This window comes from Arvicanthis niloticus, chromosome 13 (assembly GCF_011762505.2).
Source record: "Arvicanthis niloticus isolate mArvNil1 chromosome 13, mArvNil1.pat.X, whole genome shotgun sequence".
Classification (NCBI taxonomy): domain Eukaryota; kingdom Metazoa; phylum Chordata; class Mammalia; order Rodentia; family Muridae; genus Arvicanthis; species Arvicanthis niloticus.
This window is the reverse complement of record NC_047670.1, coordinates 53,037,069-53,051,904: the sequence shown is the minus strand read 5'-3', so window position 1 is coordinate 53,051,904 and position 14,836 is coordinate 53,037,069. Positions and strand designations below refer to the sequence as shown.

Genomic DNA, 14,836 nt, shown 5'->3' with positions numbered 1-14,836 from the left:
GAGACAGCTCCAACTCCCCGCCCCAGCTTCTCTCGCACCGAGCGTGACCACGTTTCAGTTCTGAACCGCTCTGGGCGTCCCCAGAGGCCGCTGACGCAATCACCTCCCTTGTGTCTGGCACCTCAGAGGCGAGCGCAGATTTTTAGCCAAGAGCGGTGACGGACTTCCGGTTGTGTCTCACTTTACGGCTTGACGTTTTTCCGCTGACTAAGAAGGAAGTGGTAGGGCCATTTACGACAGCACTGGTCGCGGTTTACGGCACCGGCCCCTGCGCGCGCATTTTCCCTCCTGGTCCTGGTTCCTCCGAGTATCGAGGCTATCGCAGTTTCTTACCCGGGCCATCTGTCGCCATCCGGGCCCGCGGAGGCCGTTGCAGGTGAGCGGCTTGTTTCGTAGGGCTCTGCGGACCTAGCGAGCCAGCCTGGGCTAGGCGTGGCTTCGGGGGCTCCCGGAAGAGCCTTCCTTTACGTCCTCTCCTGTCGTCTGTGCCCCTCCGCTGGGCGGGGCGGGAACCGGCCTCCGGTGGTCCCAGGCACGACACTCAGTGCAAAACACGGGACATTGTGTGTGGATCCCTCTCTCGACGCTTTGCTCAGCGCCGTGGGGTGGGTTGGGGGGCGATGTAGCCTCTTCTAGGGGTTCGAACATTCTGTACTCCGAAATGGGTGACTGAGGGGAGTAAGTTCGAGCTCTGGTCTGAAACGGAGCCCAGGAGTTGATGGCCCCGCCTGTAGTGTCGACAGTGATCCACACTATATTATGGCCAGTACAGCTGCCACATCGTTTTAGTTTTTCCCTACCAGTTTCTTTCTGGTTCACATGTGCAGTAGCCGAAGGACCAAACCCTGCCCATCCAGGGAGAGGATGCACGTCAAGCCTTGAGCCATCTTGAACTTGTGACAACTCAAGTTAACAGTTGCTTTGGGGACAACTTGTTGGATATGGCTTAAAGCCGCGGATGGTCAGGCTGCCAGCTAGCTACAGTATAACCAGAAGAAGGTCGGGCTTTAAGTAGACAACCTTGGAAACTGTTTCTGAAGTGATGGGCAGAGGGACTCCTTAAGTTAGGAAAGCTAACTTTGTGTCTCAAAGAGGGGGTGTGAGGGAGCAGTCAGTGTTGGTAAAGTGTCCGGCACAGTACCCTGACATCCTGGGGCCTCTTCACGTCAGCTGTTGGGAGGTCGCCACACACCACCACACCACCCCCACAGTGTATTCTTCCTACAACTTAGCATAAGTTCACATTTGGAGGGTGAAGCTCCCAGGTTTATTCCTTGTCCCTGTCACCTAAAATATCATCAGCCTCCCTGTGTCAGAGGAGGGGGGTTACTGAGCTCTCTACTGGTGTTCTGCAGTTGCTTTCCAGCCTTCAAGAACAAGAGTGATGACTTTTTCTCTGGACAGTGTCAGAGGGTTTCTTGTGAGTGGTCAGTGCCTGTTTTTTTTTGTTTTTTTTTTTTTTTCCCTTTGTTGTTTGGTTTAGTTTTTGATGGGAAGTGTCCAGCAAGCCCCTGGACTATACAGCTGCTAGTTTTTACTTTTCTAAAATGAGCTGTAATGTTGGCAGTGTACTGTATACGAACTACGGGGCCAAAGCTACACTGCCTGTGTTCAAATTTCTAATCATCCAGCACTGTGACTTTTATTTTGGTGTACCTTTATGATTTCACCCAGAAAATGGGAGACAGAACTGGGTTCTGCCCCACGGGGTTATCTGAAGAGTCTAATGAGCTTAAGCTGGCAGAGCGGTGTCCTGGCACTCCTGCATATGGACTTCCTGGCCCCTTTTGCAGCCTTTACCCACTGAGCCGTCTCACTGGCTCTTATCCTGCTGCTTTTGCTGTGAGGTTTATGGTAACCTTGGTCACCAGCGGTGCTTTTGCCTGGCTGAACGCACTGTATAGGGCTTGTGCTGATGGAAGGTATAAAGGACAGAGTCTAGCCGAGGGTTCAGGGGATAGCTTTGTTTGTTTGTTTTTAGTCTTTGATTTCTTAGGAGTTTTTGTTGCCGCGTCTGCGCATGAGTGGGAGTTTGTGGTGTGCCGTGGCATCCAGCTGGGGGTCAGAAGGCCACATTTGGGGATCAGTTCTCACCTTCCACTTTGGTTCCACCTTTACCTGCGGCACCATCTCAGCAGCCCGAGGGATCTTTAAACCACTCTAGGCCAGTGCCTTTGTGTAGCTGAGTGGTAATTGTGCGGTGTGACAACTATCAGAACTTTGACAACAGCCCTCTGATGTAGACTGTTCTTATTTCAGAGACTGGGCTTAGAGATGTTTGCTGTTGGATGCTTTGGTGAAGGTGTTTCTGGGGGGTTCATCACACTTTCACCATCTTTAATAATTGGAGACACATTTATCATTTGCTATACTGAGAAAGAAAAGACATGCCACCCCATCAAGCGGAAAGCACACCTTCATTTCAAAGATGTTCACCAAAAAAGAACCTGTCCTAGAATTAGTGAGACAGGAAAATGTAGCTGCTGTTGGCAGTGTTCTTAGAGCAATTGACAGGAGAACCCTGTCCATGGTGCTCGAGAGCCAGGGCTCTGCTTGGTGTGCACCTCTGTAATGCAGCTTCAGTGGAGGCTGCAGTGTTTGGGACTAGGTGGCCTTCCTTCTAAAGCTTCTCACGCTGCTCGTGTTTTACAGGTGTTAGACGATGGCGAAGTTCATGACACCTGTCATCCAGGACAACCCCTCAGGCTGGGGTCCCTGTGCCGTTCCTGAGCAGTTTCGGGATATGCCTTACCAGCCATTCAGCAAAGGGGATCGGCTGGGGAAGGTATTGGGTCCCTTCAGCTGGGGCAGCTACTCCCCAGCTCCCCATTTCCTGTCTATTCTCTTCATGGATATACTTCTGTGGGGATATCAGCTAAGGAAGGCCCTGACCTCCAGAATGAGTCAGAGGCGGGGTAGCCACATGCAGAGCGTCAGAGGTGATCCTGATGCCTTTTGTCGCCATCAGTGTCTGGGGTTTCTGGGTCAGCAGAAGCCAACTTGCCTGACCTGTTCTCTTCCTTGTCTTCATTGTCCCTAATAGGTTGCAGACTGGACAGGGGCCACATACCAGGACAAGAGATACACAAGTAAGTGTTCCTCACTGGGCAGCCCACATCTAGGCCTTGGGAAGCTCATTACTTTTTTTCAGTAACCCCCACGTGAAAGTTTTTAGAAAGGAAAAGAAATAATAATGGTAGTTACTGGGAGTATATTCTGGAACACAGTGTGCACAAACCATGGTTTTTGAAGTAGTCCCAGGTCAGCCAGAGACTCCTAAGTGCTACCGTTTGCATTCTATTGCTTGGGACTTTCTGGAGCTATCAATCCGTGGATTCTAGGCTTTGGGCCTTGGTTTTAAGGTTCTGGTAAGGGAGAACTTCTCTCGGTGCCAGTTAGATGTTTGGAAGTAGCTGCTTAGAGTACCAAATTCAGGTGGATAAGGTCAGAAAGAAAGTCTGTCATGGGCGATGGTCATGTGCATGGTTCTGGGTGATGGTTGGAGATGGTGGTACAGAGGTGAAGTGAGTTAGTGGGGTGCTTGGGCTCTCTTGGTAAGTTCTTTAGACCCAAGCTCGTAAACCTTAAATATGAGTGTGAATCACCTGAGATCGTGTTTAAATACAGGTTCCCATCTGGGTCTGGGCAGGGACGGTGAGTCTACCTATCTCACAAGCTTCTGGCCAGTGCTTCAGATCAGAACCACACTTCAGAGACCAGGGTCAGAGCCTGTCATGCACCCTGAGCGGTCTGTAGGTAGCACTTAGCGCACACTGTCACCTTTGCCTGCAGACAAGTATTCCTCTCAGTTCGGTGGGGGAAGTCAGTATGCATATTTCCATGAGGAGGATGAGACGAGCTTCCAGCTGGTGGACACAGCACGCACACAGAAGACTGCCTACCAGCGGAACCGGATGAGATTCGCACAGGTAGGCCACAGCTGGCAGCCTGCACCTTGGAGCTCTACTGTGGAAATTGCTGCTGCTCAGCAACCATCTTGGGAATACCGATGAGAAAGGAAAGGCTTGTGGGCCTTTGGCCAATCCCAAGTGGCAGTTTAGTAACCACTCGTATCAGAATAGCTTGTAATGGGTCCAGGGATGCGATGAAAGAGTTTAGATTTTTGTTCACAGTAGTTCAGACATCACATAGCTGTGCTGGGGACCCATTGCCTTGCTGAATTACCACATACAGCCTTTGTTAATTAGATGGTTTGGTAGGGTGCCTCCTGCTACTTAAAGTTGCAAATTTAGCAACTCCAATAAAACTAGTAAACCCACATTAAAGTGGGAATGAGAGTCCAAGCTAACACAAGTGCTTCTCTTAGCCCAAATTCTGTAGATGCTATAGAGTAAAAGTGAAGAGATGTGAAATTAGAACTTCACATCCTGAACTTACTCTCAAGATATCATAAACCTTGTCTCCAAGGGGTTAACTGGTCTCTTCCTACTCTGTAGCGGAACCTCCGCAGAGACAAAGATCGGAGGAACATGGTGCAGTTCAACCTACAGACACTGCCCAAGAGTGCCAAGCAGAAAGAGAGGTGAGCATCCCTTCCTGCCAAGGTAAAGGCATGTTCCCAAATGGGCTGTATTCAGAGATCACAGAGCCAGGGCGGGGATTAGCTATCTGTCACTATTGCAAAAGAAGCCAAAACCTCCTAACCTATCACTGTCCAAGACTGGGTAATGGCAGACGGGCAGGGGGTGGCTGAGGCGGACATTTATGCTGTAAAACCATAGATAAAGTTGAAGTGACTCTAAGGCTTCTAGATTCTGGATGCCAGGTTCCAGGCTGCACCATTTATGCTTTATCCTGTGGGCCCGTGGGGCTGAGCACATCAGTCACCACACCTTAGCCAGGGCTGCCTTGAGAGTAACTGGGCTGAATGCTGGTTGGTATCAGTATTGTGTCTCTGCTCACATCCCCAGTGTGTGCCTGCATGGTCTCTGCATCTAAGCCCCCATTTTTTATCCTGGTAGCAGCCAGGAAAGATACTGCGATTCAGCTAGAAGCCAACACTGAAAGCATTTTGTCTTTTCAGAGAACGAATTCGCTTGCAGAAAAAATTCCAGAAGCAATTTGGAGTGAGGCAAAAATGGGACCAGAAGTCTCAGGTAGTGTGTCCATATTGGGACTCTGTTAGAAATTGAATGGGTTTGTTTTCTTTTACCCTCAGAGATAGGAGTCATACTGTACAGTTGCATGGTCTGTCAGCCACCATATGCGTATAAAGAAACCTTGTGGCCATAGGTATGTTCTGTAATTCTCAGTCCTAGCCAACACTGCTCTTTGCTGTCTCCAGATTTCTCTGATGCACGCCATTTTATGTAGAATGGAATCATAATGTGTGCCCTTTATTTAGTGTGCCGCTTTTAAGATCTGTCCCTATAGAGGCCTGTGTTAGTACAATCTTTTCACTTTTCATGTTTCTTAAGGATTCGTTCCAAGCACCTTCAGAGATCAATATTTGTGTGCACTGACTTTCTCTGCATGCATCTTACATGCGTCCCATCATGGACTTTAGCCCGCCTCTGGATTGCTTTTATGGGTTGGAAGTATCTTTTTTTGGGGGGGGGGGGGTTTCGAGACAGGGTTTCTCTGTGTAGCCCTGGCTGTCCTGGAACTCACTTTGTAGACCAGGCTGGCCTCGAACTCAGAAATCCGCCTGCCTCTACCTCTCAAGTGCTGGGATTAAAGGCGTGCGCCACCACTGCCCGGCACTGGAAGTATCATTTTTAAGCTCAGGTGATCCTCTGTCAGGTACCTGGTGGGCAGGGTTTTCAGCACACCAAGCATCCCAGTATTCTCAGTTTACATGTGACTGGGTACAGACCTCAGGTGTAAAACTTGCAGACATGGAATCAACTATACTGACACCTTTTTGCCCAAGATGGTTCCTTGTATGGGTTGCCACATTTCCTTTCTACTTTGGCACTGTTAGGAATAACACTGCTATCTTTGTGGGAGCTGTGAGCATAACAGACATGAGCAAAGGTGGAGTTGGGCTAGAAGTATTGCCCGCAGCAAAGCGGCTGCCTTTCTTTCACGCTCAGAAACTCAGCTTCCTCCTGAGTGCTGTAGGGGTGCTAGAACTGAAGGTGCCTTCGAGTTAGCTGCTTGTTGTGTCAGGCATGTGCTTGACACCCTGAGAAGCCCCGTGCTGAGTTTCCTCTTCCTTCTCTGAGCTGCCACAAGTCACAGACCCTGCTTAAAAACAGCCAGGACCGGGCTAGAGAGATGGCGCAGCTTTTAAGAGCGCTGACTGCTCTTCCAGAGGTCCTGCGTTCAATTCCCAGCACCATGTGGTGGTTCATGATCTGATGTCCTCATCTGGCACACAGGGGTACATGCAGCAGAGCACTCATACATAAAATAAATACAGTAAACAAAAATAAATTTAAAAAAAAGACAGCCAGGACCATAATGATTGAGTCAAAGTCCTCCCCGTGGGACTCTGTCATTTCTGTTTGCGTAGGATATGAAGATCTTCCTGTGTTTCCTCTGCAGAAACCCCGAGACTCCTCTGTTGAAGTTCGCAGTGACTGGGAGGTGAAGGAGGAGATGGACTTCCCTCAGCTGATGAAGATGCGCTACTTGGAAGTGTCAGAGCCTCAAGACATGTGAGTAGCTTCTTCCCTGGTACCCACACTTTTGAGCATGTCTCCTTAAGTCCTAGCAACTCCAACTCCAAAGCAGATTTGAGGCCACTTACAGTGCTCTGGACTACTAGGTATGGGTTGTTTGTTTGTTTGTTTGTTTGTTTGTTTTTGAGACAGGGCTTCTCTATGTAGCCCTGGCTGTCCTGGAACTCACTCTGTAGACCAGGCTGGCCTCGAACTCAGAAATCCGCCTGCCTCCCAAGTGCTGGGATTAAAGGCATGCGCCACCACTGCCCGGCAGTAGGTATGTTTTTGAAAATCAAGACCCACTAAGAAAATGCATTAAGTTTACAAAAAGTCTCAGTTTCTTTCTATTCTTGGCATCCCAAATAAAGCACAGTAGGTTAGTCCTAAGCTCTTGGGGCAGGAGAGGTATGACCGATGTTCAGGAGACTCCATTTTGTGCAGCCTTGTTGTATACCAGCGTGCCAGGTCATAGAGCTAAGCCACTGAGCTTCAGCCCAGAAGTCCAGCCATCTGGGCACCTGTGTAATGGGCTCAGTTTCCCAGGGAAGGTTCAATGTATGTATGTATGTATGTATGTATGGTCTTTCCCTGTGTTCTACAGACAAACATTGGGAGCTACAAAGACAGGAAACTAAACTAGCACTAAAGATTTGTCTCTTTTTCAGAGACATTAATGCCTTTCTGTGTAGCTGAGATTTAAATTTGCCATCCTCCTGCATCTGCTTCCCTAATCCTGGGATTCAGACATGTAGCCTGCAATGCCAGGCATGCCCAATAGATACAACTTGTGATCCATGGCAGAGGTAGGGCAGAAATCTCTGATTTTCCCCTCTTCCCTCAGCGAGTGCTGCGGGGCACTAGAGTATTACGACAAAGCCTTCGACCGCATCACCACGAGGAGTGAGAAGCCTCTGCGGAGCATCAAGCGTATCTTTCACACCGTCACCACCACAGACGACCCTGTCATCCGGAAGGTGTGCACCCTTGGCCCTCTTTTGTGAATGTTGCCGAGGCCTCAGAAAGAACAGGGCATGAGATGTGCAGGTGTCCCTCAGTATTCAGAGTCTGATTCAGGACCACCGCATGGATACCAAAAGCCATGGGTGCTCCAGTACCAGTGATGTGACTTAGCTGTCAGCCCTAGCAATCTTCCATGTTTCAGACCCTTCTGGATTGCTCACAGCACCTAAGACACTGGGTATTATTGCATAAGCAGTTGTTGCACTATCGTTTGAGGAACCTGGCAAAGAGAAGGCATACGTGTTTATCAGACACATACTTTCCCTGAACATGTGGTGAGTTGGCTGGTGAGACCCCACAGAGCCAGCCCGTAGATGAGGATCATACTTAGAATTTAATGCAAGTGGGTACACTTAAAACTTACATATGTTGAGCAGGGGCATGCCCAAACTCCAGCTCTGTCAAACTGACTTTGCTACCCTGGAGCCTTAGCTTTCTTACCTACAAAGGTAGAGAGGTGGCTCGGCTGGAAACTAGTGAGTGGGGCGTGGCCCATGCTTCCACCATAGCCTGCTACAGTGACTGAGCAGCCTTGCCCAGCCCATTTACTGCAAGCCTTTTCAGGTGACCGGCGGGTATCTTCCTTCCCAAGTGACCTCAGCGTCCTCACTTCACTCTCTTGTCTCTCTCCCTCCTTTCAGCTGGCAAAAACACAGGGCAATGTGTTTGCCACTGATGCCATCCTGGCCACCCTGATGAGCTGCACCCGCTCTGTGTACTCCTGGGACATTGTCGTCCAGAGAGTCGGATCTAAACTCTTCTTTGACAAGAGGGACAACTCTGACTTTGGTAGGCATGGTTGTTGTCAGTTCAGAGTAATTACTTAAGAATGAGCAGTGTGTTGAGCCCTCCCGACCTCTAGAGTCAATCAAAGAGACCACTGCAGTGCTTCTGTGGACTTGAGCTCTGAGCCCTCACACCACCACTGCGGCTGTGTGTTATATGCATAAAACTATCTTCTTACTTCCTCTCTTCTTCCTCCTCTTCCGCTTCCCAGTTATGAACTATACAGAAAAATGCATATATTTTATGACGTGTGTGTATATACACACTGTCAGTGAGTCACTCACAGAATTGCAGCTTGAAAGCAAAGCAGTCTGATTCTGTTTGAGTCTCAATCCTCATTTGTTAAAATGCCAAGAGAGACACATTCTCTTGAGGAATCCAGAAAGAATGAGAAGGAACGACTGGCTTTTCTTACTATGTGACTGGTGTTTTTGGGTCACACCTAAGGTTTTCCATGAGCCACCCACCTCCCTGTGCATGCCATACCCTGGGGGAGTCCTCTGTCAGCAGAAGGCAGTTCTTTGAAGATGGGTCCCTATAATCTAGGTCCATACATCTCCCCATGCTGCTGTGCACACTGCCAGTGGTGGCTCTTGGCTATGTGAGTATGTGACATTCATGCTTGGGCTTTTCCAGACCTCCTGACTGTGAGTGAGACAGCCAATGAGCCCCCTCAAGATGAAGGCAATTCTTTCAACTCACCCCGGAACCTGGCCATGGAGGCCACCTACATCAACCACAACTTCTCCCAGCAGTGCCTGAGAATGGTGAGTACACAGGTGCAGATGGCACCCCTTGCTGGGTTAGGTCCCTGCTGCTGAACCTCTGCTCTGCACTAGATGATGGTATGAGGTTGCCCGAGCACGCCCCCTCCTGGTAGCAGGGATCCAAGCCACGAAAAGGTCTGTGAGCTCAGGCATATTTCCTCTCTGTGGAGGAACTAGTAATGCCCGTGTCACAGACGGGCTGTGGAATGCCTTTGGATAAAACGCTGTCCTTGCCTTGAGGATGTGGCATTGAACGGTAGTTCCACCTCTAACCGTGATGGGGGAAGAAGGAGGAAGGGTATTGCTTACTGTTCTGTTAGCTCAGCAATCTACCTGTAGCGAGAAGGGAAGCAGGGAGTGGCATGGTGGCTTTGTGGAATGTGTTAGGCTTGGTCCTTAATACACAGTGAGCTTACACCCTCAAGGACAGAAGCACCTAGCCAGGGCCATCAAAAGCAATGCTGGGTCTGCTGACTTGAAATCAACCCCAGCTCCTGAAAGCTTTGTCACTTGTGCAGGGGAGAGAAAGATACAATTTCCCCAACCCAAACCCATTTGTGGAGGACGACATGGATAAGAATGAGATCGCCTCGGTTGCTTACCGGTATGTCAGCTCTGGAGGGAACAGGGGTTGGGGGAAGAAAGGGGAGAACAGTGTGACCAGGATTGGAAACCAGTCAGCTAGGCTCTTAGGGTGTGACCAGGAGTGGAGCACGGGCCCCGTCCTGTGCTTTCCGTGGTGGTCCATCCAAAGATGGGTCTTGTAGTTAGTGAGCCTTGCTGTCCTTGTAGTTACCGCAGGTGGAAGCTTGGAGAGGACATTGACCTTATTGTCCGCTGTGAACATGATGGCGTCATGACTGGGGCCAATGGGGAAGTGTCCTTCATCAACATCAAGACGCTCAATGAATGGGACTCCAGGGTGAGGCACCATCTCAGCTGTGTTCCCACAGTGTGTAGTGGGGTGGGCTGGAGTAAGCTGGCTCATTCCTGTTGGGTACTCACACAACCATTGTGGGTGCAGGGATAGCTCAAGTTTCAGTCAGTGCTGACAGAGTAGAAGAGTATAAGTAAGGTTGCTACTTCACTGTCTTCAGTGCTTCAGTCTATTCATTCTGATTCCTGTTGGCTGCTGTGGTCTGCACATCTGATCTTGAGCTCACCTCATCTTTGGCAGCACAGTCACTCTGAACTCTTTCTTTACTCAGCCTCACTGCCACCTTATGATCTTGATCCAGCTCTGTCACTGCTGACCTCCAAAGACTAAGATCTGGACAAACACGCACACACAGTCCTCTTTCCATTGTCCATTTCCAGTGCTGCAGGACCGTCAGGTCAGGCGCCATCCTTTCTCCCTGGCTTTGTGCGTGGTGCCCTGTATTAAAGCAAAGGGCACAGAGGTAGCTGTTGCCCCTGCCCAGGATAAAGAATACTGGTAAGGACAGCTCTGCAGCCCAGGCAACCTGTGATAATTGGCTTGCTATCAAGGTATAGCTTAGGGAGCCATTGTCTTGGGGCCAGTGGCCTTCTAGACTTGTACTCTGGTGACTGTGTTTCTTCACATCCCTCCCCTCCCCCACTCATGAGGGGGGGTTGCCCTGGTGGACCCTTAGGATAAGTCCCCCATGCATCTTATGTCCCAGAGTACTTCGGTGTTCTCGTGCCTCACAAACTCATGACAAGAAACTTACTGGCTTCAAACAGCACCTACAACTGGGCTTTAGTGGTCAGATGTCCAGCATGTTGTGGGTTTGTAGCAATGATCATGTCTGTAGAATGGAGTGTGTTCCAGAAGAAAGTCTGTTGACAATTCATTCTGGGTGTTGCAGAAGTCAGGTCCTTACAGTGGTCCAGCTGAAGTCCCTGTTCCTTGCCAGTTTTCAGACACCCCTTCACCCCGCCACTGTTCCTTTTTTAGCTCCTGCTCACTGCAGTCCAGGAACCCAGGCAGCTCTCGTCTCACTCTGGTGCTTATTCATTATCTTCTTACTCCATCTGGGAGTCTGCTAAGGGAGTCTCTCTTCCTGTGCCTGTTATTTGGTATCTATCTTCTGTCTGACCACTGTCCACCCTGTTCAGTTCTCTCTACATGTAATTGTTCCCAAGATGGTGTCAGGGCTCTTCAGTGTGACAGTACTCTGGCAAATTTTAAGGGAAACAGAATCTGTTAGCTGCTGTTCTTGGAATGGTGGGGACTCCCTACCATATTACCTTGAACTGCCTTAGTCCCCACATCTGGAAGTCGGTATGCCCGTGAAGCATCAGGTGCTGGGTTCCTGCCCTTGGCCCCACCTCAGGCTGGCCTACCTGCCCCTCAGATTCTGACCATCCTCTGTGTTTACCGTGTCACAGTGTGAAGCCCCTTTTCACCACACAGCACGCGTGCCACTGAGTTGTACCATGTCACTCTTCACCATTGGTTGAGGGGCTGCTGTACAAAGATGGCTGTGTCTTTGTTCTTGGGTTACCAGTCTACCTCTGACTCAGACATACTCTTCCCTGTATGGTGGTCCCTGTCTTCCATAGGAGGCCCTGGGCCCCCATGGGAGGTGCTACCATCACCACTAACCAGCTTTCTTGTGCAGCATTGTAATGGCGTTGACTGGCGTCAGAAGCTGGACTCTCAGCGTGGGGCTGTCATCGCCACTGAACTGAAGAACAACAGCTACAAGTTGGCACGATGGACCTGCTGTGCTTTGCTGGCCGGATCTGAGTACTTGAAGCTCGGGTGAGACTCCTGTGTGGGTGCTGGGGTGGGCCTGGATCAAAGACTGCTTTAGGAAAAGAACAGACCAGGCATTACCCTGGTACTGACCCCAGGCTTTGCTGTCTCTCTGTATGGCCTAATATGACCACCCATTCTTCTCCCAAACAGGTATGTGTCCCGGTACCACGTAAAGGATTCCTCACGCCATGTCATCCTAGGCACCCAGCAGTTTAAGCCCAATGAGTTTGCCAGCCAGATCAACCTGAGTGTGGAGAATGCCTGGGGCATCCTGCGCTGCGTCATTGATATCTGCATGAAGCTGGAGGAGGGCAAGTACCTCATCCTCAAGGACCCCAACAAGCAGGTCATCCGAGTCTACAGCTTGCCAGATGGCACCTTCAGCTCTGAGGAGGATGAAGAGGATGAGGAGGAAGAAGAGGAGGAAGAGGAAGGTAGGCAGAGCAGGCCTCTAAACCTGGTGTGGTTTGAGGGCTGGTGAGACAGCCAGGCTAGCTCTGTAGTCACCTTCACCTTGGCAGCACATGGAGAACTCCCTGGAACTTCATGTGGGATGGGTGGCACTCCAGATGAGCAAAGGGTGCCAAGGAGAGCATCAAGAGAAGGCATGGGTGGCTTTGAGAGAAACCAAGGCCTTATGGTCAGTTAGACTACCTGAAAGCCTCACTGGTGGCTACAGAAAGCTAGTGAGCCCTGCAGGGGTTAGGAGGGCTCAGCAAAGAGGAGGCCTTCCGCACTCAGGTTTCTTCAAGGTCCAGAAGGAAAGGATACATCACATCATGGGGTGAGGTTTATTTCTCTTCATTATTTTTCTTTCAGAGGAAGAAACTTGAGTTCGCCTGGTGCCTGCGTGTGATGCACCCAGCTGTGCTTAAGCAGCGTGTGTCCAGCTCCTGTTCTCTAGCAGATGAAATAAAATTTAAATCCTTTTGGTTTCTTCCTTCGTCCTGTGCGCCCATTGTGATCTGCAGCCCTTCCTTCTCCCAGCAGCCCCTGGGAGAAGGAGACCAGAGCCTGCAGTTTGTGTGGCCTCGTGGCTGCTGCTGACTGGTTCTGTCACTGCTGGAGCACTGAGAACTGCACTCTATGGAGGGTGAAGGCCTTGATGTTAGCTTCAGGACCCCATGACAGGTCCTTTCATGCAGTTTGAGATGCCTTAGGAGGGAGAGCCCTCACAAGAAGTCCTGGTACCTAGTGGTTCTCAGCCTGTGGGTCGTAACCTCTTTGGGGGTTAAATGACTTTCACAGAGGTTGCCTAAGACCATGGGAAACATGTTTACATTGTGATTCACAACAGTGATGATCACAGATACAAAGTAACAATCAAATAATTTCAGTTGGGGTCACCATAGCCTGAGTAACTGTATTAAAGTGCCCCAGCCTTAGGAAGTTTGAACCATGCTTTTTCTCTAGCATGACCTAGGTGTGCCTTCAGTGCTGTCTCCAAGGGCAGGGTGTGATTGGGAGGTGCCCCTTGAGGAAGGAAGGTCTTCAGAGGGTCTATTGGGTTGAGATTCTAATGGCTTACAAGGTTGACCTAGGATGGAGAAAGTCTCTAGGCAGTCTGCACAAAGCAATGTGTCACATAAGAACTTGTTTAAAGGCTTTGTGAATTGGTTGCCTTCTGAACACTTCAGTAATTGTCCCACCCAGGTAATTACCCTGGGCATTCTCACCTGCCCCTTCACTGGAGTGTAAGTGGGAGCAGAGCTGTGTAGATAAGGAAACAGTTGGGATTGCCTTCCTAAAGAGCCAAGTTTCAGCAACAGTTGAACTTAAAAAAGCCAGCAGAAGATGCTGGGCTTCATCCTTGGGTGTTAAAAAGCTGAGCAGAAACCTCGGTAGTTTCTGAGCGTCTCAAAGTAGAGTAGTGCAAAGAACATATAGTGTGACGAATGTCTTGGGCTTCAGGAGTGGACCAGAACCCAGACCTCTTGCAGGATTGGTCCAATCCACCTACAAGAAGCTCCTGTGACTGTGGGCTGTAGGTAAATGGTTGGGAACCCTGCAGCACCTCAGCCAGGCTTGGGGGTCCTGACCAGCATTTCCTTTCCAGCACCAGAGGCAGACCAACTTTCTAGTTCCATTTGGTACCCAACCATCTCCACAGTGAAATGTTCTGCTTTATTTTTGGTGAGATACCTTGTCTAGGCAGGATAGCTTCAGATTAAACCTCCTATGGGCTTGGGTTCTTTTTTGAAGCAGGCTCTAAAGAAAACAGCATTTCTGGGTGTGCTTCTTTTCACCAGGACAATCAGAAAGGTGTAAATTTCTAAAGGCAAATGAGGGAAACTGCATGTGGGTGGGGTTCCAAATAGGCTTCCAGAAGCTCAGCTCCCTTTTAATGGAAAGCAGCTCCAGCCACGCAAAGCTGGAAAAGTCCTTCCCAGATGTTTTTCCTAAGAACCCTCCATCACCTTGTGAAGGTCGCAGTCCTTCCCTCCAACAGGCACACAGTATTCTAACCAGGTGAATAAGTCTTTCCAAGGAGCCAGCCTTCTTGGAAATCCTTCCTACACAGGGCTGCAGTTTGAGCCTCTGGTTTGAGGATTTTGAAGCAGGATCTCACAGTCCTTTTGCCTCAATCTCACAATTGCTGGGCTTACAAGAGTGAACCACTATTTTCTCAAAATCCACTTAGCTTATCTTTGTTTATGCAAACGTCACTTTTTATTGACCAGTCAGTTACAAGGTGCTAGGAAACGCTTCCCTTGCCCACCCTTCAGACAACTGAACTAAGACAATTCATTCATCTGTCTTGGCCTCATACTCCTCAGTCCCACAAAACTGACTGGCCAATTAGTTTCAGTCTTTTACAGTTAATAAAGGGATATAAATGCCAAGATTTTCTCCAAAAATCTCTCATCTCTAGCACAAGGATTAGTACGAATCAAAAGGAAGGGCGGGTG

The 14,836-nt window shown here is 49.6% G+C and overlaps 1 protein-coding gene across 1 annotated transcript; it reads left to right on the top strand.

Annotated features, from left to right (window-relative positions):
* Positions 1 to 235: 235 nt before the first annotated feature.
* Eif3d (eukaryotic translation initiation factor 3 subunit D) lies at positions 236 to 12,864 on the top strand. The gene is made up of 15 exons (XM_034517040.2): positions 236 to 376; positions 2,653 to 2,785; positions 3,044 to 3,089; positions 3,793 to 3,929; positions 4,458 to 4,543; positions 5,045 to 5,117; positions 6,511 to 6,623; positions 7,471 to 7,603; positions 8,291 to 8,438; positions 9,072 to 9,202; positions 9,721 to 9,806; positions 9,995 to 10,124; positions 11,788 to 11,930; positions 12,078 to 12,361; positions 12,747 to 12,864. The coding sequence occupies exons 2-15, from the start codon at positions 2,663 to 2,665 to the stop codon at positions 12,758 to 12,760; spliced, it is 1,647 nt and encodes a 548-aa protein (XP_034372931.1). The 5' UTR covers positions 236 to 376; positions 2,653 to 2,662; the 3' UTR covers positions 12,761 to 12,864.
* Positions 12,865 to 14,836: the final 1,972 nt, after the last annotated feature.